The 21,273-nt window shown below is 41.6% G+C and overlaps 1 protein-coding gene across 1 annotated transcript in view; it reads right to left on the bottom strand.

Moving 5' to 3' along the window:
* The window catches only part of LRRC34 (leucine rich repeat containing 34), a 39,401-nt gene that overhangs the window by 4,650 nt on the left and 13,478 nt on the right, over positions 1-21,273 (bottom strand). Inside the window, exon 7 of the mRNA XM_055125548.1 lies at positions 330-425. Within this exon, the coding sequence (XP_054981523.1) occupies positions 330-425 (96 nt within the window). The remainder of the gene's footprint in view (positions 1-329; positions 426-21,273) is intronic.

The raw sequence follows: 21,273 nt of genomic DNA, 5'->3' as shown, positions 1-21,273 counted from the left end.
AGCACCAGGATTGAGTGATCCCAGAGCACAGCCAGGAGCACCCTCCACTCCCTCATCCCCCTCAAAATAAAATCACATTTAATTATAAGAGTCCTATCTATCAAGAATTGTGTTTTTCCCAGTAGTGGCCCCTGAGCAACACTGGTATACCCATCCCCCCCCCCACAAATTTATTATCTTTCCTCAAATAAAGATTTTTCAGTGGAAATTGCTTACAAGATTTAAGTACACCTCTAAGAAATACAATGCATTTATGATCCTAGCATAACCCTCAATAGGACCTATTTTGTTCACGTGTATCATTAATGGCCATCATTCTGAATACATACCTGCTGACCATATAGTATAGGTCGATTTAAATTGATTCCTTTAAGTGTTTGGTTTTGAGTTAGGACCGTAGCAAATGCTATCAAACTTTGCATTCCCTGAAAACATGAAAGTTCATTAATATAACTGACAAATGTATATTAATCTTCATAAGTATTTCAAGATTAGTAATCTAGGTTGTGATAAATCAGAGTTGTACCTTCTAAAAACTTTTATTTAAGTATAATGATTTACAAAGTCATTCATAGTTCAAGGATTTGAGACACACTATGTTCCAGCACCATTCCCTGCACCAGTGTCATCTCCCCTCTGTCAGCATTTCCAGCACATTTTTGTTTTTTGTTTTTCTGGGCAGGCACATTTTTAAAAAAAATATTTTTTAATTGAGGTACTGTAATTTACAAAGTTATTCATAGCTCCCACCTTTACAATCAGTCAAGACCAAATTCCATATGTATGGTTTACCCGACCTCAGATCTCAACCTCATCACACATCACTCCCGCCTGGGCTCTGGGGCCATATGGGGTGCCAGGGACCAAACTCGAATCAACCGCATTTCGAGGCAAACGCCATAACTGCTGTCCTATCACTCTGGCTCCTGGACAGGCACATTTTTGAAGTTTGGTTGTTGAGGGCTGGAGCGATAGCACAGCGGGTAGGGCGTTTGCCTTGCACACGGCTAACCCGGGTTCGATTCCCAGCATCCCATATGGTCCCCTGAGCACCGCAAGGGGTAATTCCTGACTGCAGAGCCAGGAATGACCCCTGTGCATCGCCGGGTGTGACCCAAAAGGCAAAAAAAAAAAAAAAAAAGTTTGGTTGTTGAAATTTGTATCTCTTGTTGTTGGTCTTGCTGACTACTTGGCTTGGATACTCAGCTCGACCAATCCTTTGCACCACTGAAGTACTCAGACTACCTTGGACCCTGCTTCCTTTGCTTCCCGACTGTCTCTTCCTCCCACCTGGGTTTCTTTACTTCTTGGCCCTTCTCCCTATAAGTCTGGTGTCAGTAGTGAGGCAGGCATTGCCCCTTTCAAACACTGCTGTGCATTTTTTAAAAAGTTAAACAATGCCTACTCAGTTGCTTTATAAGTTGATCAATTAAAAAAAAATTATTTGTGTTCTTTTCTCCAGTCCTAAAATATGAGGAATTAGGATATCTGTCTCTAGGTTTGCTTCTAAGTTCTCAAAAAGAGGATGTAAGCCTCTGCTTTGCATAACTATACTGGATCCCAGCTAGAACGCATGCTACTTAGACATGTCTGTGTAACAAGTGTCTACACTCAACACTAGTACTCTGATTGTATGAATGGCAGGAGATTACCAACCATGATTTTTCACAGCTTGTATAGGCCTCCCCACTTTTACCTTATTGGAGGGGCCTAATTCTCCCCATCTCTGATGACCTACCCTACACACAAAGTTGATATGTCAGAAAATTTGAGCTTCCTCTTACCACCATTTCTCTTCATAGTATCACTTGTCATCCTGTTATTGATTTGCTCGAGCGGGCACCATAATGTCTTCATTTGTCCCTGTCACGTGCTAGAGTAGCCCAATGGTATCTGCTCACTCCAGGAACATAAAGAGCCTCAAACTCTTCATTCATGGTCTTGATGAAGAAGTCTGACCGTTTCGTAGGTGAGTGGCCAGGCGTTCTTTTGACATCCCGTGGAATCCAGCTGGTAACGGCTCTAGTCCAGTGGTCATCTCTGAATCACATTATGTGTCTGGCCCATCTGATTTTTGATGCTTTGGCAAATGAGACAGTCCCTGATTCTCAATCATCGATGGAGGGCGAACTCTGGATTCCTTCTCTCACTTGAGTGAAACGTGATACTCCAAGCATAGCTCTTTTGATTCTTCTTTGGGATACCCAAATAGTGTTCTCGTCTTATTTTCGTAGGGCCCAGGTTTCTGAGGCATATTTAAGAGCAGGAAGAATGGTGGAGTCAAAAAGATGTGCCCAGAGCCAGAGGTTCTTCGTCCTTTTAACAACTTCTTCGACACTCTTAAAGGTGTTTCACGCTGCTCTCTTCCTCTTGCGAAGCTCAGGTGCCAGGTCATTCGTCATGTTGAGTTCTCGACCCAGGTACACATAGCTGCTGCATTTGGAGATGTTCATTCCATTGAGAGCAAATGGAATGTCAGAAACTAGTCCGTTTCTCATGAACATTTTATGAGATTCAGCTGCAATCCAACCTTTCCACACTATTTCTCTTAGCCTCTAGCAAATTCATAACAGTAAGTTTTAAGATTCTATCTCCAAAAGATGTCTCAATTCAGTCCATTTCTGTTGCCACCATTACACCCCACGTACACCATTACACTGCCGACCTCGTTTAGTGCAGTAACTTCTGAAGTAGTCAATGCCATTCTCTCAATTCCCTCCACAGAAAAACAAGGGTGATCTTTTATTATTATTATTACCATTATTATGCTTTTGTTTTTTGGCCACACCTGATGATGCTCAAGCGTTATTTCTGGGTCTTCACTCAGGAATTACTCCTGGTGGTGCTTAGGAAGCCATATGATATGCTGAAAATTGATCCTTGGTCAACCACATGCAAGGCAAGTATTCTACTTGATTAACTATCCCATCCCCTGCTATCATTTTTAATTAATAAATTTTCTTGGTTTGGGGCCACAACTGGCTGGCACCGTGACTTACAAAGTTATTCAAAGCTGAGTTTTAGGCAAACAAATCCCAGCACCGATATCACCACCAACATCAAGTTACTTCTTACCTTCCCTCCACCAGTATCTCTAGGTTCAACCTGCCTCCTTGACAGGCCCCTTTATAAGTTTGGTTGTAGCTTGGATCTCATGTTTTATTATTGGCTCTGTAGTTTAGATGTATAAGGGTTCAAATATGGTGTGAACCATGGGAACACCTCTAAGGGCGATTGGAGGCCACCCTAAAAGCCTCCATCCCTCTCGGAGAGCCCAGCAAGCTACCGAGAGTACCCCACCAGCACGGCAGAGCCTGGCAAGCTACCCGTGACGTATTCGATATGCCAAAAAACAGTAACAACAATGGACCTCATTCACCTGACATTGAAAGAGCCCCCAATAGGGCATCGTTAAGAAAGATGAGCAAGGAGAGGCTGAAAAAATCTCAGGGACGAACTAGACTGCCAAAACGAAGAAAGACTAAAATGACTGTCTGTACTTTCAACGCACGTATGCTGGCATCGGAAGCATCCATTGAGGACCTGATGGTGCAAGCACAGAAGATCAAATACACATCATTGGTTTGACCGAAATGAGAAGACATCGATCACATCATGCCATTTTCGACACTGGAGAAGAACTGTTCCTCGGAACATATGACAACAGAGGCATTGGTGACGTTGGTGTCCTTGTCAACACGAACTTGGCCATGAGCACTGATTCATTTGAATGCCTAACAACCTGAATAGGATGATTACGCTTGAATAGATGTGGCTCACTGCCAGCAGTTTCTATCTTCGTCATCTACGCACCAACATTCGACTACGATGAAGAAGATATTCAGAAGTTCTACATGGAACTGGAGAGGTTCTATAAAGAAGACCACACCTTCTACAAGATCATTGTTGGTGATTTTAATGCCAAGATAGGACCAAGAAGGTCGCCCAAAGAGCTCCACATTGGGACCCATGACCTAGAATGGAATGATCAGGGTGAGAGACTGTCTGAGATCATTTCGACCAAGACCATCCATGGTAACTCACAGTTCCAGAAGGCCGAATCTAAACGCTGGACATGGGAGTCTCACGATGGACAGTTCCACAATGAAATTGACCACATCATATTCAATCGAAGGTTTTGCCTGACTGATGTCGCTGTTGTCCCAAAATTCCAAACAGGATCGGACCACCGTCTCCTTTGTGCAAAATTCTACTTCACAGAGCGTGGAGAAAGGTCTGCAAAGTTTAAGAAGGGAACTCCCAGAATGACACCAACTGGGAGCTCTTTGGCACTATTGTGGCAACATGGTAAGATGCTATCCTTGACAACATCGACAAGGAATATGATTGACTGGTTCAGCACCTCCATGACTGTGCGAAGAAAGCCAAGAGTGAGAAAGCCACAAACTTTCTGTCCTTGGAAACTCTCGAACTCATTCGTCAACGTGGTTTGGTGCGAGCCTCAGGCAACCACAAGCTAACGTTCGAGCTCACAAAGGAGTATAGAGGAGCAATAATGGAAACCCTCAAAGAGAGAAGAGCAGCAGTGTTGGCCGATGCAGCAGAAGCCGGGAAAAGTAATCGAAACGCTCGCCTGTCCTTCGCCAACTACAAGACCAAGATGTCTGCCCTCCAACGTCCTGATGGACCTATCACATCTTCCAGAAGGGCAATGGAGAGGATTATTCACAATTTCTACTCGGATCTCTTTGACAGCCATGCCGACGGGCGTGTGCACTCGCGGACTCACCGGGCGGCTCTGTCTCACTGCCCGTGTTTGGTGTTCTGGAACCTTTGTGTGTGCTGTCGGTCAAGGGCAGGCAATGGAAGGAAGAGGACCAAGCTGGTTGCTGATTAGTTACCTTTTATTCAATCTTCCATCTTCTCATCTCCCGCACTCCCAGCTCCGTCCTCTGGATCTACTGCTGCCTCTCTCCCATCTCTCTCCTCCCTTTTTCCTCTCTTGCCCTTGCCCCTAAGTTACACACTGCCAGGTAGCAAAATCAACATAAGAAAGCCCTTCCTGAGGGCTTTCAGATTCAAAGGGAATACAACCTAGGGGCATTCCAAAGCCCTTCCTGACTGCCAGTAGGCAAAATAGCTCTTAAGGGTTTTTTTCTCCTCTCCTTATTCCAAACACTCATTAACATCTTAATACTATTTTTGTATGGACATAGCAAGAGATACATTGAGGCTTGCAAGGCAGCTCTCCTGGCAACATCTTGCCACAGACTCAGACTACAGCACTCAGACCAGATTAATCATTCCTCACCCTAGCAGGGTCCAAATCTAGTTATCACTGTTTGGATCATGACAACATTTGTCCCTGATCAAGCTCTTAACTTATAGTTAAGCATTAGGCACTTTGGCCAGGCCCATCTCGATACCAGGGTAGCACACAACTCCACGCTTGCCCTGGGTCCGTCTTGTCCCTCGTTGGGACCCTGCTTTTAGGGGTGCTCAGAAGTAAGGGCAGCTGAGGCTTAGGTAGAGAGAACAGATGCCCAGGAGGAAAATATCATGTAGAGTCAAATGACTCCCAGGTTACAAAAGCATAGCATTTGCTAAGTCTTCCTGTGTCCATACATAAAGGACATTGCTCTGAATAAACTATGCAAAGGACTCAAGGAGAAGAGAAAACCAATATTTACAAGTCAACAGAACACTAAGAAAGAAGTTATAAATAGAGGAATGGGAGCACTGTGGTGGGAGTAACCCAATAAACCTAAACTACCTGAGGCTATGTTATCTTATACCTGCCCACATACCAAATTCCACAGGATGGATATGTAGTTACCAACATCCTCCCTTCTGAAATCCGACACTCCATTTCATCAGTAAAGATGTGTACAGTACCTGGTCCAGACAAGGTCAGACCCGAACACCTGAAGAATGTGCCGCCAGTACTCATCAATACACTGGCTTGGCTCTTCACACGCTACCTGTCTGAATGCAAGGTTCCGTCCCAGTGGAAAACCAGCAGGACCGTTCTGTTGTACAAGAAGGGAGACATCCATGACATAAGCAACTGTTGCCCAATCTGCCTGCTGTCTTTCGTCTACAAGTTTTTCACTCGTGTCATCCTGAATAGAATAGGCAGAACAGAACACTAGATGAAGGACAACCATGCAAGCAAGCTGGGTTCCAAAAAGGATTCAGCATGATCGACCATATCCACACAGTGAACAAACTCATTGAAGTTTCGCGAGAGTTCAAGATGCTGCTTTGTCTAACATTCATCAACTTAAAGAAGGCCTTCGATTCTGTTGAGACAGAAGTAGTCATTGAAGCCCTAGCCAAACAGGGCATACAAATGCAGTACATCAAGATCCTCCTCAAGCTGTGTTACGGATTCACCACCAGGATCTCACCATTCTACTAGGAAGTGATCATTGACATAAAGAGAGGGGTTCGGCAGGGTGATACCATTTCACCGAAACTATTCAGTGCCACCCTCAAGAACATCATGCAACGACTGGAATGGGAAGGAATGGGAGTGAAGATAGATGGTTGGCAACTACACCACCTCTGCTTTGCTGATGACATCGTTCTCATAATGCCAAACATTAGCCAAGTGGCACAAATGCTGGCCAACTTCGACTGCAAGTGCGGAAAGGTCGGACTGCAGCTGAACCTCAACAAGACGATGCTCATGAAAAACGAACTAGTCCCTGAAGCTCCATTTGCTCTCAATGGAACGAACATCTCCGAGTGTAGCAGCTATGTGTACCTGGATCGAGAAATCAACATGAGGAACGACTTGGTGCCAGAACTGCGCAGGAGGAAGAGAGCAGCATGGAATGCCTTCAAGAGCATCGAAGAAGTGGTTAAGAGGACGGAGGACCTCTGACTCTGGGCACATCTTTTCGATTCCACCTTTCTTTCTGCACTAACGTATGCCTCAGAAACCTGGGCCCTATGAAAATAGGACAAGAACACTATTTGGATATCCCAAAGAGGAACTGAAAGAGCTATGCTAAGAGTATCATGTCTCACTCAAGTGAAAGAAGTTCCGACCTCCGTCGACGGTCAAGAATCAGGGATGCTGTCTTGTTTGCCAAGACATCAAAAATCAGATGGGCCGGACATGTAATGCGATTCAGAGATGACCGCTGAACTAGAGCTGTTACCGACTGGATTCCACGGGACGTCAGAAGACCTCGTGGCCGCCCACCAACTAGATGGTCAGATTTCTTCGTCAAATCCCTGACTGAACGGTTTGAGGCTCTTCCTGTTCCTGGAGTGAGCAGATATCATTGGGCTACACTAGCACGTGACAGGGACAAATGGAGACATTACTGGTGCCCTCTCGAGCAAATCGAAGATCAACGGGATTACAAGTGATACAAGTTTAGATGTATAAATACACCAGACCACTACCCCACTGATGAGCCAGAGGACCTTTCCTCCTTCCCCTGTTACTTCCCTTCTGCCTATTCATCTCCCTCAATTCTTTTCCTTCCCTGTCCTTCATATACCTAAGTACATTCCTTTGTCCGGTTCTTATGCTACCACAGATAAATGAGTTTATCCTGTGTTTATCCTTCTTTGCACTTCACGTAACATATCTTTACATCAAACTTCATAATTTCATTGTTCCTTGCAGACGCATAAATTCCATTGTTTATATTTGACATACTATGGTTATCTACTCATTTTTCATGAACACCAGGGTTGATTCCATATCCTAGCTAGTGTACAATAAATGCTGAAATGTATAATGGTGTTCATATGTTCTTCTGAATGAATGTTTTTGTGTCCTAGGGTAAATTCCAAGAAGTGGAATTGCTGGATCATGTGGCAGCTCGGTTCTTAATTTCTGAGAAATATCCACTTTTCCATGGGGGTTGACTCAGACAACATTCTCAACACTTGTGAATGACAGCTCTTTTTCACTACATCTTTATCCACACAGAATATTCCATTTTTAAAATATGTGTCATTCTCAACTGGTATTACCTGATATCTTCTGTCTTCTTGATTTGAATTTACCTCATATTAAATTATAAGCACTTTTTTCATGTGTCTATTGTCTATCTAATTTAGATAAGTGTCAGTTTCCTCTTCCCATTTTCTTATAAGTTTTGTTGATTTTTGTTGTTCTCTGTGAGTACTTTACATATCTTGTATATCAACCCTTAATCTGATATGTAGAGTACAAATGTTTTCTCCCATTCATCTATCTGGATGTCTTTTCATTTTAGCCCATATTTCCACTGCTGTGCAGAAACTTTAATTTTACATAGCTCCAATATATTTATTTTTTATTCTGTTTCTTATGCCATTGGAATCACATCTGAAGCATTCTGCCTCAGATATTTACCTCAGTGTATTTTATGGATTATAGTCTGATCTCAAGATCTTTGCTCCACTCTGAATTAACTTTTGCATAAGGTATGAGATACTGATCCAGCTTCATTTTTTCCACTTTGTTTTAAACACTACTTTACAAAGTTGTTCATGATGCATTTGGTACAGGCATTCAGTACTCAAATCCCAATACCACCAGAACTGTGACCTTCCCTCCACCACTGTCCCCATTTTCCTAACCACCCATCAAGCCTGCCCCCCATTGCTTGTTATCACTAAATGGCCAACGGAATTATCAAAAATATTTCAGTGAAAGAAAATATGTGAAAATTCTTATCCTTCACTGAGGGCATAATAAGTCCGTGTCTGAGGGTTTACTAGCTGTTGTTGCTAGTTGAACCTTTTGTGTTAATGTTTGTTAACTGAGCTTAATTGGCTTCTATGTTACATTCCTATCCAATCAGGTATGCTCTACTGGGATATTTGTATTGTAAAATTTGGGGTCGTCCAGAAAATCCAGAATATTTAACTGGGCAGTGAGCTTACATAGTGGTGGTTCTGGGATTTGGATGTGCCTACCAGGACGTCCAGAAGTAAGGGAGGTTGATTGCGCAGAAGCCCAGAGTTGTCAGCAAAACAAACAAGCAAAAACAACTAACTTATGTACCTAAAATTATTGGCAGTTTATCATCTCTGCAGAACTTAGTCATGAGATGGTAGCATTTGAGCCATAGGCATGAGGCAAACTTCGTTAAAAAAATTTTTTTTTTCATGTGGCTATCTAGTTTTCCCAACACCCTTTGTTGAAGAGGCTATCTTTACTTTACTTCATGTACTCAACTGCTTTATTGAAAATCAGTTGACCATTGATCTGAGATTTGTCTTTGAATTCTCAGTTCTAAATCATTAAGTGGTTGAAGAGTCTATCCTTATTATAGTTGTACGGTGTTCTGATCATTCCAACTTTATATAGTATAATATCAAGATAGGTAATGAGATACTTTTTAATTTCTTATTTTTCAGTGTAGATTGGCTATTTGGGGCCTTATGATTCCATACAAATTTTATGCTTTTTCTCTGCTAAATTTTATTTACACAATAAATAAACGAGAGTTTATTGTGAACAAAGTTGTTCACAATAATTCACTACATTTAATATACAAACACCAATACCACCACCATTGCACCTTCCCACCACCACATTTCGAATGTTTCACCCAAAATCACAAATTGTGCCCCTCAAAACTTGGTACATCAGTGCTTCAGAGTGTGAGAAGTCACTGCCATGTGCTCCAGGAATTCTAAAATTTAGAATACAATTATACAGCATATTCACTCTATGTGAGGCCTGTGTTGTTCTCTTCTGGGAGCTTTATTTCTGAGTCTGGACCATGGCCATTGATGAGATTATATGGTGCCAGGGACAGTTTTTGGGTGTGCCTGCCAAGTTACTGGTAAACTTGGGATATGGAGGGAAAAGATCCTTTCTCCCGCTCTGAGAAAGCTTGGAGATGTCAATCATGGGTCCTGCATACCTGGGTTTTTCTGCAGGTTCCCTCATTGGTGAGGCTTATCTGAGCCCGAGGAGAGCAGCCATGAGTATGGCGGCATTTGGGTTCTGGACAAACTTTATTCTGGTATTTGTTTTTTCTTTTTGGGTCACACCCAGTGATGCTCAGGGTTTACTCCTGGCTCTGTGCTCAGGAATTACTCCTGGTGATGCTTCGAGGACTATATGGGATGTTGGGGATTGAACCAGGGTCAGCTGCATGCAAGGCAAATGTCCTACCTTGTACTATCGCTCCGGCCCCCTAGTCTGGACAGTTCTAAATCCTTAAAGAATGTCTGAATTTGAGATCGGAGTGATAGTACATAGTGATAGTGATAGTACAGTGGGTCGGGCACTTCCCTTGTACACGGCCGACCAGGGTTTGATTCCTGGCACCACATGTGGTGCCCCAATCCCCACCAGGAGTGAGCCCTGATTGAAGAGCCAGGAATAATCCCTGAGCACCATTGGATGTGTCCCCCCTCCTCAAAAAATCTCCGAATCTGGATGGCAATTGCGTTGAATCTCTATAATAATTTTGTAGGACCGTCATTTTGACAATATTGATTCTTCTAACCTATGAATAAGGAAGTTTTCTATTTCCCAATGTTGTCTTCTATGTCTTTAAGTACTTACAGTTTTCATGGTATAGATATCTCATTTCTTTTATTGATTCATAGATAGTTAATTTTTTGGACACTATTCTGAATGTGATACACTGATCTATTGTTTTTCATTATTTCATATTAAAATGTGATAGATATCTGTGTATTGACTACACAGCCAGCAACTTTTTTTATTCTTTTTTAAAAAATTTATTTATTTTTAATTAGTGAATCACCGTGAGGGTACAGTTACAGATTTATACACTTTTGTGCTTATGCTTCCCTCATACAAAGTTCGGGAACCCATCCCTTCACCAGTGCCCCTTCTCCACAGTAAACCCAGCATCCCTCCCACCCTCCCCAATCCCATCTCCCCCCACCCCACCCTGCCACGGTGGCAGGGCATTCCCTTCTGTTCTCTCTCTCTAATTAGTTGTTGTGGTTTGCAATAAAGGTGTTGAGTGGCCACTGTGTTCAGTCTCTAGCCCTCATTCAGCCCGCAACTCCTTTCCCCCACATGGCCTTTGACTACATTATAGTTGGTGATCCCTTCTCTGAGTTGCCCTTTCCCCAGAATGTGAGGCCAGCCTCCAAGCCATGGAGTCAACCTCCTGGTACTTATTTCTACAATTCTTGGGTGTTAGTCTCCCACTCTGTTATTCTATATACCATAGATGAGTGCAATCTTTCTATGTCTGTCTCTCTCTTTCTGACTCATTTCACTTAGCATGAAACTTTTCATGCCAATCCACTTAAATACAAAATTCATGACCTCCTTTTTTCTAACAGCTGCATAGTATTCCATTGTATAGATGTACCAGAGTTTCCTCAACCAGTCATCCATTCTAGGGCATTCGGGTTTTTTTCCAGATTCTGGCTATTGTAAACAGTGCTGCAATGAACATACATGTGCACATGTCGTTTCGATTATACTTTTTTGCCTCTCTGGGATATATTCCCAGCAGTGGTATTGCTGGATCAAATGGGAGCTCAATATCTAATTTTCTGAGAATCGTCCATATTGTTTTCCAGAAGGGCTGAACCAGTCGGCATTCCCACCAGCAGTGTAGAAGGGTCCCTTTCTCCCCACATCCTCTCCAACAGCGGTTGCTTTTGTTCTTTTGGATGTGTGCTAGTCTCTGTGGTGTGAGGTGGTATCTCATGGTTGTTTTGATCTGCATCTCTCTGATGATTAGTGATGTAGAGCACTTTTTCATGTGCCTTTTGGCCATTCGTATTTCTTCCTTGGTAAAGTTTCTGTTCATTTCTTCGCCCCATTTTTTGATGGGGTTGGATGTTTTCTTCTTGTAGAATTCAACCAGTGCTTTATATACCATTGATATCAACCCCTTATCTGATGGGTATTGTGTAAATATCCTTTCCCATTCTGTGGATAGTCTTTGTATTCTGGTCACTGTATCTTTTGCGGTGCAGAAGCTTTTTAGTTTAATGTAGTCCCATTTGTTGATCTCTGTTTTTACTAGATTGCTTAGTTCTGTGTCACCTTTGAAGATACCTTTATCTTCAATATCGTAGAGGGTTTTGCCGACCTTGTCTTCAATGTACCTTATGGTTTGTGGTCTGATGTTGAGGTCTTTAATCCATTTTGATCTGACTTTTGTGCATGGTGTCAGGTCAAGGTCTAAGCCCATTCCTTTGCATGTGGTTGTCCAGTTGTGCCAGCACCATTTGTTAAAGAGGCTTTCCTTGCTCCACTTTACATCTCTTGCTCCCTTATCAAAGATTAGATGATCATACATTTGGGGTTGTGTGTAGGGATATCCCACCATGTTCCATTGGTCTACGGCTCTGCCCTTGTTCCAGTACCATGCTATTTTAATTGTTACTGCTTTGTAGTAAAGTTTGAGGTTGGGGAGGGTGATGCCTCCCATCGACTTTTTCCCAAGAATTGTTTTAGCTATCCTTGGATGTTTGTTGTTCCATATGAATTTTAGGATTGCTTGATCCATTTCTTTGAAGAATGTCATGGGTATCCTTATAGGGGTCGCGTTGAATCTGTATAATGCTTTGGGGAGTATTGCCATTTTGACAACATTGGGTCTCCCTATCCACGAGCAGGGTATATGTTTCCATTTCCTCATGTCCTCTTTGATTTCATGGAGTAGCGTTTTGTAGTTTTCTTTGTAGAGGTCTTTTACTTCCTTGGTTAAGCTGATTCCGAGGTACTTGATTTTCTGGGGCACGATTGTGAATGGGATTGCTTTTTTCATGTCCCTTTCTGTTGGGGACTGCTCAGGACCCTGAACAAAAGAGGACCCCGAAACCTTTACCCTGGACAAACCGGAAAATTCCATTACCAGCTTTGCTTGACCTGAGGCAAAGGTGCCCTTGTGACAAAGGAAATAGCCAAACTCAAGAGTAGCCCAGGGCAGTTAACTGAGAGACCCCATAAAGCCCTAAAGTAGAATACCTTCCTCTACCTTGTGCATTCCTCCTGCCAGATGCTCCTGCCAGATAGACCCTTGCCTTCCCCTCCCCACTATTTCTCAATCTACTCTTGAAGAATGTTGTAAGCCCACCTAATACACCCCGAACCTTTCCTTATTTGGTCTGAGAAGACACTTCCCTGATGATTGACAACTTATGTACCAACCCCCTGCTAAGAAAAGTATAAAACCAGCGTGGCAGTTAATAAAGTTGCCCTTGATCGGCATGTGTCGTCTTGGGCCCCCTGTTTACTAACCTCACTAGTCTTATTTCAGATCGGGACCCTCACAGAATCCACCTAATTAGGAGCGCTTTCCACTGTTGTCTCTCCGCGGGCCGGAGAGATCTCCAGGGGAACGCGCACCTTTCCTCTGCCTCATTGTTTGCATATATGAAGGCCATGGATTTTTGGGTATTGATTTTGTAGCCTGCAACTTTACTGTTTAAATCTATTGTTTCTAAGAGTTTCTTAGTAGAGGCTTTAGGCTTCTCTAGATATAGTATCATATCGTCTGCAAATAGTGAGAGTTTGATTTCTTCCTTTCCTATCTGGATGCCCTTAATCTCTTTTTCTTGTCTAATAGCTATCGCAAGTACTTCCAGTACTATATTGAAGAGGAGTGGTGAGAGTGGGCATCCCTGTCTTGTGCCTGATCTCAGAGGAAAGGCCCTTAGTTTTTCCCCATTGAGGATAATGCTTGCCGTAGGCTTGTGATAGATGGCTTCGATTATCTTGAGGAAAGTTCCTCCAAACCCCATTTTGGCAAGGGTTTTCATCATGAAAGGATGTTGGATCTTGTCAAATGCTTTCTCTGCATCTATTGATATGATCATATGGTTTTTATCCTTACTTTTGTTGATATGGTGGATTATGTTGATTGATTTCCGAATGTTAAACCATCCTTGCATCCCCGGGATGAATCCCACTTGGTCGTGATGTATGATCTTTTTGATGAGTTGTTGGATCCTATTTTGCTAGTATTTTGTTGAGGATCTTCGCATCGGTGTTCATCAGGGATATTGGTCTGTAATTTTCTTTCTTAGTGGTGTGTTTGTTTGCTTTTGGTATTAGGGAGATGTGTGCTTCATAGAAACTGTTTGGGAGAGTTCCTGTTTTTTCAATTTCCTGGAAAAGTTTGAGGAAAACAGGCAACAGGTCTTCTTTAAATGTTTGGAAGAATTCGCCAGTGAAACCATCTGGGCCTGGGCTTTTGTTTTTGGGGAGGTTTTTGATTACAGTTTCAATTTCCTTAACATTGATGGGTCTATTCAGGTATTCCAAGTCTTCTTTGTTCAGTCTTGGGAGATTGTAAGAATCGAGGAATCCATCCATTTCTTTTAGGTTCTCCTGTTTTGTGGCATATAGACTTTCGAAGTAGTCTCTAATGATCTTTTGAATCTCACTGGTTTCTGTTATGATGTCCCCCTTTTCATTTCTGATTCGATTTATTAGGGTTCTCTCTCTTTCTTTCTTTGTGAGTCTTGCTAGCGGTTTATCAATCTTATTTGTTTTCTCGAAGAACCAGCTCTTTGTTTCATTGATCTTTCGGATTGTCTTTTTGGTTTCCATGTCATTAATTTCTGCTCTAATTTTTATTATTTCTTTCCTTCGATCTGGTTTGGGTTCCTTTTTCTGGTCCTTTTCTAAGGTCTTGAGTCGTGAAGTCAAGCTGTCTATGTGGCCCCTTTCTTCCTTCCTGAGGAATGCTTGGAGAGCTATAAAATTTCCCCTTAACACGGCTTTAGCTGCGTCCCATAGGTTTTGACAGCTTGTGTCTTCATTCTCATTTGTTTTTAAGTACTTTTTGGTTTCTTCTTTGATTTCCTTCCTGACCCACTCATTGTTCAACACTGAATTGTTTAATTTCCAAGTATTTGATTCTCCGTGTCGGTGAGTGGTTAGCTTCTATCTTCAGCGCATCATGGTCTGAAGAAGATGGTTGATACAATTTCTATTTTTCCGATTCTATTGAGGTATGTTCTGGGGCCCAGTACATGGTCTATTTTAGAAAATGTTCCGTGTGCACTGGAAAAGAATGTGTATTCTTTCTTTTTGGGGTGTAAGGCCCTGTATAGGTCTATTAGGCCTCTCTCTTCTATTTCTTCTTTCAGAGTCAGTGTTTCCTTGTTGAGTTTTGTTCTTGTCGATCTATCTAGAGGCGATAAGGCCGTATTGAAGTCTCCGACTACTATTGTGCTGTTAGTGATGTCCTCTTTGAAGTCTGTTTGGAGTTGTTTTAAATATTTAGCTAGTCGCTCATTAGGTGCATATATGCTTAAGAGTGTGATTTCTTCCTGTTGTACATATCCCTTGATAAACAGAAAATGACCTTCGCTATCCCTTTTAATCTTTTTCAACCTGAAATCTATGTTGTCGGATATTAGGATGGCCACTCCAGCTTTTTTAAGGGGGTTGTTTGCTTGGAGGATTGTTTTCCATCCTTTGACTTTGAGTCTATGTTTACTCTGTTTGTTCAGGTGAGTTTCTTGCAGGCAACAGAATGTTGGGTTTAATTTCCGGATCCATTTTGCCACTCTGTGTCTCTTGATAGGTGCATTTAGGCCGTTGACATTGAGAGAGATTATTGTAATGGGGTTTTGTGTCATCTTTCTGTGGGATTTGTTGTTCTTATGGGGCTCCTACTTGTCTCACAGTAGCCCCTTTAGACCTTCTTTCAAGTTTGGTTTTGAGTCTATGAAGTTCCTGAGCTGTTGTTTGTCCGAGAAGTAGTGTATGTTTCCTTTGAGTTTGAGTGAGAGTTTAGCCGGATAAAGTATTCTTGGTGAGGCATTCATTTCGTTGAGTTTTTTCACTATGTCCCACCATTGTCTTCGGCTCGGAGGGTTTCCTCTGTCAGGTCTGCTGTAAATCTGAGGGGTGCTCCTTTGTATGTGATTTCCTTCTTTGACCTTGCTGCTTGCAGAATTGTGTCTCTATCCATAGCTTCTGTCATTCTGACTGTGATATGCCTTGGAGTCTTTTTATTTGGGTCTCTTTTTGCTGGTACTCTTTGGACACCTTGTATCTGGATGCCTGCCTTCTCCAGCTCTGGGAATTTCTTAGCAATAATGTCTTTGACTGTGTTTTTTTCATTGGGGTTACTTCCCTGTGGTTCTGGTACTCCAATGATTCTTATGTTGTTCCTCTTGAAGTCATCCCCCAGGGCTCTGATTCGTTCTATAGTCATTTTGAGGTCTTTGGCCATGATTTGTTGTTGTCTATAAGCTTTCTGTAGCTCATCTTCTAGGTCGCTGATTCTGTCTTCGGCTGTAGTCATTCTATTTTTGAGGCCATCTAATGAGATTTTTAGTTCATCTACCGATTCCTTTATTTGTGTGACTTCCGTTCGTAGGTTTGAAATTTCTGCTCTCATTTCTTCCTGCGTTTTCTTGGTAGACCGTTGCAGTGCTTCATTCATCTCGTCCCGTAACTTATTGGATGTCTGTTCCATGGTTACTTGTAATAGGTCGACTCTCCTCCAGATTTCCTCTCTGAATTGTTTATCTGAGAGGTCGTAGATGTGAGTAGCCCCTGATGTTTCTGGAATCTTTTCATTTCCCTCTCTTGGTGGAGGGGATTTTCGCTGCTTCTTCATCTTGATATGGAAGTGTAGTGTCTGAGCTTTGTGGTTCTTTATTCCTGTTCCCTCTTGTTGTGGGAAGGAGGTTTTCTGTTTGTGCTAAGCTTCCCTTATTCAGTGATAGGTTGTATGAAGTTAGACTAAGCTAATGGGTATTTTGCATAGGTGGTTGAGATGATTAAAGTGATTTTCAAAGAAATAGACAATACCTATTGTGCCAAGGTCAGAGATAATATCTGTGGAGATAATATCTGCGGCCGCTCTGATAGAAGGCCACGCCCACTTTGATACCACGCCCACTGAGATACAGGCCACACCCCCAGAATCTTCCTGGCTGGGTCGCAGTTTCTCGCAGGTCCGTGCAGCACAGGGAAGCGTTTCCCGGTTGGTCCTCACCTGTTCAAGACGCGTGAGATGGGGCGGCGCTGGTCTTGATTGGCCGCGGCACGGCAAAGTGGGAGGGGATCCAGAGAAGCCCAAGCCGGCAGAAAGCCGACTTGGGGGACAGTTTCTCAGGTCCGCGCAGCGCAGGGAACAGCCAGCAACTTTGTGGTATTGTTCCTAGCTTTTTAGTTGACTCTCTAAGGTCTTCTATGTATAATATTGTATCATCTGCAAATGGTGATAATTTTACTTCTTCTATTCCAATTTGGATCACTTAAGTTCTTTTTCTTGCTTGATTGCTGTAACAAGGACTTCTGATATTGTGCTGAATAAAAGTGGAGACAGTGGACAATGTTTGCTTTGTAAATGATCTCAGAGGAAATGCTTTCAGTTTTTCACCACTGAGAATGATACTGATTGTGGGTTTGTTATAGGTGGGCATTACTCTCAAGGTAATGGATACATTCCACCCATTTTTCTGAGGGTTTTGGTCATGAATGGATTTTGATATTGTCATATTCTCTTTCTGCATCAACTGATATTATCATATTATTTTTTACCTTTTATTTATATTGTATACATGTTAACTGATTTGCATATGATGAACCATATTGGCATCTCTCAGATGAATACGACATGAGTGTGTCTATGTTTTTTTCATATGCTGCTGAACTCAATTTGCAAATTTGTTAAGGACTTTTGAATTGACATCAAGAAAACCTGAAATTTTCTTTTCTAGTAATATCTCTGTCTTAAGTATATGTAATGTTGGCTTCTTAGAACCTGGTAGGAAGGATTCTTGTTTCTTAAATATTTTGGAAAAGTTTAAAGAATAAAAGTAACAAATCTTTTCTGATGATAGAACTCACTATTAAACCCATTTGGACCAGGGCTTTTATTCTTGGCAAGATTCTTAGTCACTGTTTTAATAGAGTTGCTTGTGTTTGACCTTTTCAGGTTTTCTACTTCCTCCTGATTTGGTTTTGGAAGATTTCATGATTCTAAGAACTTGTCCATTTCTTCTAGGATTTCCAGTTTAACAACATAAAGTTGCTCATAGCAACCTCTCTTTTTTCCCTCACGAGCATAGACAGATATTTGCCTAATTTGTTCTTTTGAAGAACAGCACTTGGTTTCACTGAGTTTTTGTATTGCTTTCTTTGTTCTTATATTATGGATTTCTGCTCTATTTAAAATATTTCCTTTCTTCTGCTTTTTGGATTAATTTGTTGTTCCTTCTCCAGCTTTTTGAGATGTGTGTTTAAGTTGATTTAGGTTTTATCTTTTTTCCTATTGTAGGCCTTTACAGCTAGGAATTTCCCCTGTAGTACAGCTTTTTTTGTGTGTGTGGTGTAGAGTAAGAGATTCTGATAACTTGGTTCTTTTTCTCATTAGTTTCAAGGGATGTTTTTCTTCTTTAGTTTCGTCCAGTTGTTATTTAGCAGTGTTCTCTTCAGCTTCCAAGTGTTGGAGGTTTTCCCATACATATTTTTTGTGATTAATTTCTACTTTCATTGAAATGTAATCTGGAAGGGAATTTGTTATAATTTCTATATTCACAAATTTATGTATGAATTATACCCTACTATGTAATCTATTTTGCAGAATGTTTCATGTACACTAGAGAAGAACATATTGAGGTGTTTTTTGTTTTTTTTGGGGGGGAGGGGGGAGGACAAATGACCCTGTATAATTCCATTTATCCTGATTCTTATAACTTCTTATTTAGGGTTTTTGTATCTTTAATATTCTGTCTGATTAATCTATCTCATTGAGAAAGTGAAGTATGACTGCCCCAGATCCTTTTCTGTCATTGGCTTATATGATTTTTCTCTCCTTTCACTGTGAGTCAGTTAGGTGTGTCTTCTGTATGCAGCCAGTAAATGGATTTTCTTTCCTGGTCCATCCAGCCAATCTATGCTGTATGATAGGAGAGTTTAGTCATTTAACATTCAGAAATACCATTGATATAGATAGCTACATTGCCTCTTTTTGTGTATGGGCTTCAGTGATTTTTGTAAATGGCTATTGCTTTTTATAGGCAACGTTTTGGTAAGTCTTGGAGGGTTGGTTTAGTTGTGGCAAAAGATGGAAGTTTATCTTAGGTTTTATTTCTTCCTAAAATTTCAATCACAGTTTTTGTAGGATAGTAGGATCTAAGTTGAGAGGGTTTTTTTTTTCTATTCAGTACTTTGAATATGTCATTCCACTCTTTTCTTGTTTGTATGATATATATGGGATATCTGTTGTGATTCTTTATTATTTTCCTTGTATTTGAGATTTTTCTTTTCTTTTGATGCTTTTACTCTTTCTCTCATTTTTACCATTTTGTTTACTACTTGTGGTGTAGTTCTGTTTGGTACTCATTGGGCAACTTGAATCTATGTAGAAGCCTCCCTCCAGAGATGGGAAATTCTGCTATTATTTCTTTCATCAGTCATTCTTCCCCTTTCTCTTTTCCCTCTCCTTCTAGTATTCCTGTAACTTGGAGATTATTTCTTTTTGTTTGTTTGTTTGTTTTTTCCTCTCCACATCCAGTGGTGTTCAGGGCTTACTCCTGGCTCTGCACTCAGGCATCAGTCTGGTGTCAGGGGACCATTTGGGGTACCTGGGATGGAACAAGGTTGGCCTCATGCAAAGCAAGTGCCTTACCTACCGTACTGTTCCTTCTTGTTTCTCCCCCTACTTTTATCCATTAAGTACCTTCCATTCTCTTCTGGTATTTTCTTTCTTTTCCCATTTTGTTATTGATGCTTAGTTGTAGTTTTTCATCAAGTTCGCTGACATTGTTCTCCGCATTCAGAATTCTGTTGCTATCGCTTGCTATTCTTTAGCTCCTTTAATTCCATTTATATGGACTCTTTCACACCTAGAATCGGTTATTGAATTTATTGATTCCCCCCCCCCAGTGATTGCTTAATTTCCACAGCCATTTCATGGAGTGTTTATCTGAGGACCTCCTTGGTGAGGCTCAAGAATTGTGATGAACTCGATGACTTGCCTGTATTACAGTCCACATGTGCTTGTGCAGCAGAATTCCTTTGTTTCCTGAATGTCCTTAGAATTTTGTGGGTTTTGACATTTAAGTTTATTTATTGTTCACAATAATTTATTACATTAAATATTCCAACACCAATCCCACCACCATTACAGCTTCCCACCATCAGTACTTTGAATTTTCTCAACCACCACCTAAGTCTGTCTCAATAGCAAGCCCTAAATAATTTATTTTGTGTTGCTTGTTATAAATAATCCACTAAAAATGATGATAAAAGTTACCTTAGAAGAAAGTGTGTGAAGATTATTGTATCTCAGCCTGGAGTCATTAAGCCACTGTATAAGATATTTACTAACATGTTGTTACAGATTGAGCCCTGTGTGCTAATAGGTACATTTAAAAAAAATTGAGATCAGTTGCCTTCTACTTTACACTCCATCCAATGTGGTGTGCTGCTCCTGGTATATTAGTGGTGTAGAGTAAGAGATGTCACTTCAGGAATTTTAACATCTTAAATAGGTTGATACAGCTGGAGTTAAGTTTTTAAATGCATGGTGACTGGAGGTATCTCCATAGCTTGTTGCTCTCTTCCGAGATTTATTTATGAATCTGTGGATCATGGCAATTAATGATCAGAGGAAATTCATGGGCGTGACTGCCAATGAATTTGCCAGGGAGATGGGGGGAGGTCACCCATCCCTGGTCTGGAGATTTTGGTCGCAAAACCCACATACCTGAGTTTTTCAGCTGATTCGCTCCTAAATGAGGCTTGTCTGAGCCTGTGGAGATCAGCTGTGAGCATGGTGGCAATTAAGTTCTGGAGATACTTGGCTGCCAGGGTTCTGATGGCTCTGTTAGGTAAGTCCCTCTCTTTGCCTCCCTCCAAGCTGCCTCGATATGAGGGTCAGCCTGGGTGGGGTATGGTGGCATCTTTTGATATTTGAGTTAAATTCCTGATTATCTGATTACTGATTTGATTCATTATTTCATACTAATGGCTACCGTTTGGGATCACTCTATTTCCAATACCTTTTAATGGTACTTCAGTGGGACAGGCAGTCATGGTCTAGTTCCACTTGTTTAGTCACCAGGGCTTTAGTGGAGGTATTCAGGGACACAGTGAAGACACTCTAGTTTCCTACCAGTCCCTAGACTGTGTGGGGTGGCTGTATCTGCATGATACCAGTTGTTAGCATGGCCAATGGGACCAAGCATACTTGACTGGATTTAGAGATGGTCTTAGCTGGTGCAGGTTCCTTGAGCTGTCTAGAGGGCAGAGGGCAGTGCAAGGGAGGATCCCCACAGTTCAGAGGCCGGGGGAGTTGCCTCAATTGATTCAAGGCCCTGTAACTCACTTTTTTTGTTTTTTGGGTCACACTTAGCAGTGTTCAGGGATTA

This window comes from Sorex araneus, chromosome 2 (genome assembly GCF_027595985.1).
Source record: "Sorex araneus isolate mSorAra2 chromosome 2, mSorAra2.pri, whole genome shotgun sequence".
NCBI classification, from domain to species: Eukaryota; Metazoa; Chordata; class Mammalia; order Eulipotyphla; family Soricidae; genus Sorex; species Sorex araneus.
The sequence above is the reverse complement of the archived record's forward strand: the minus strand, read 5'-3'. Positions and strand labels throughout refer to the sequence as shown.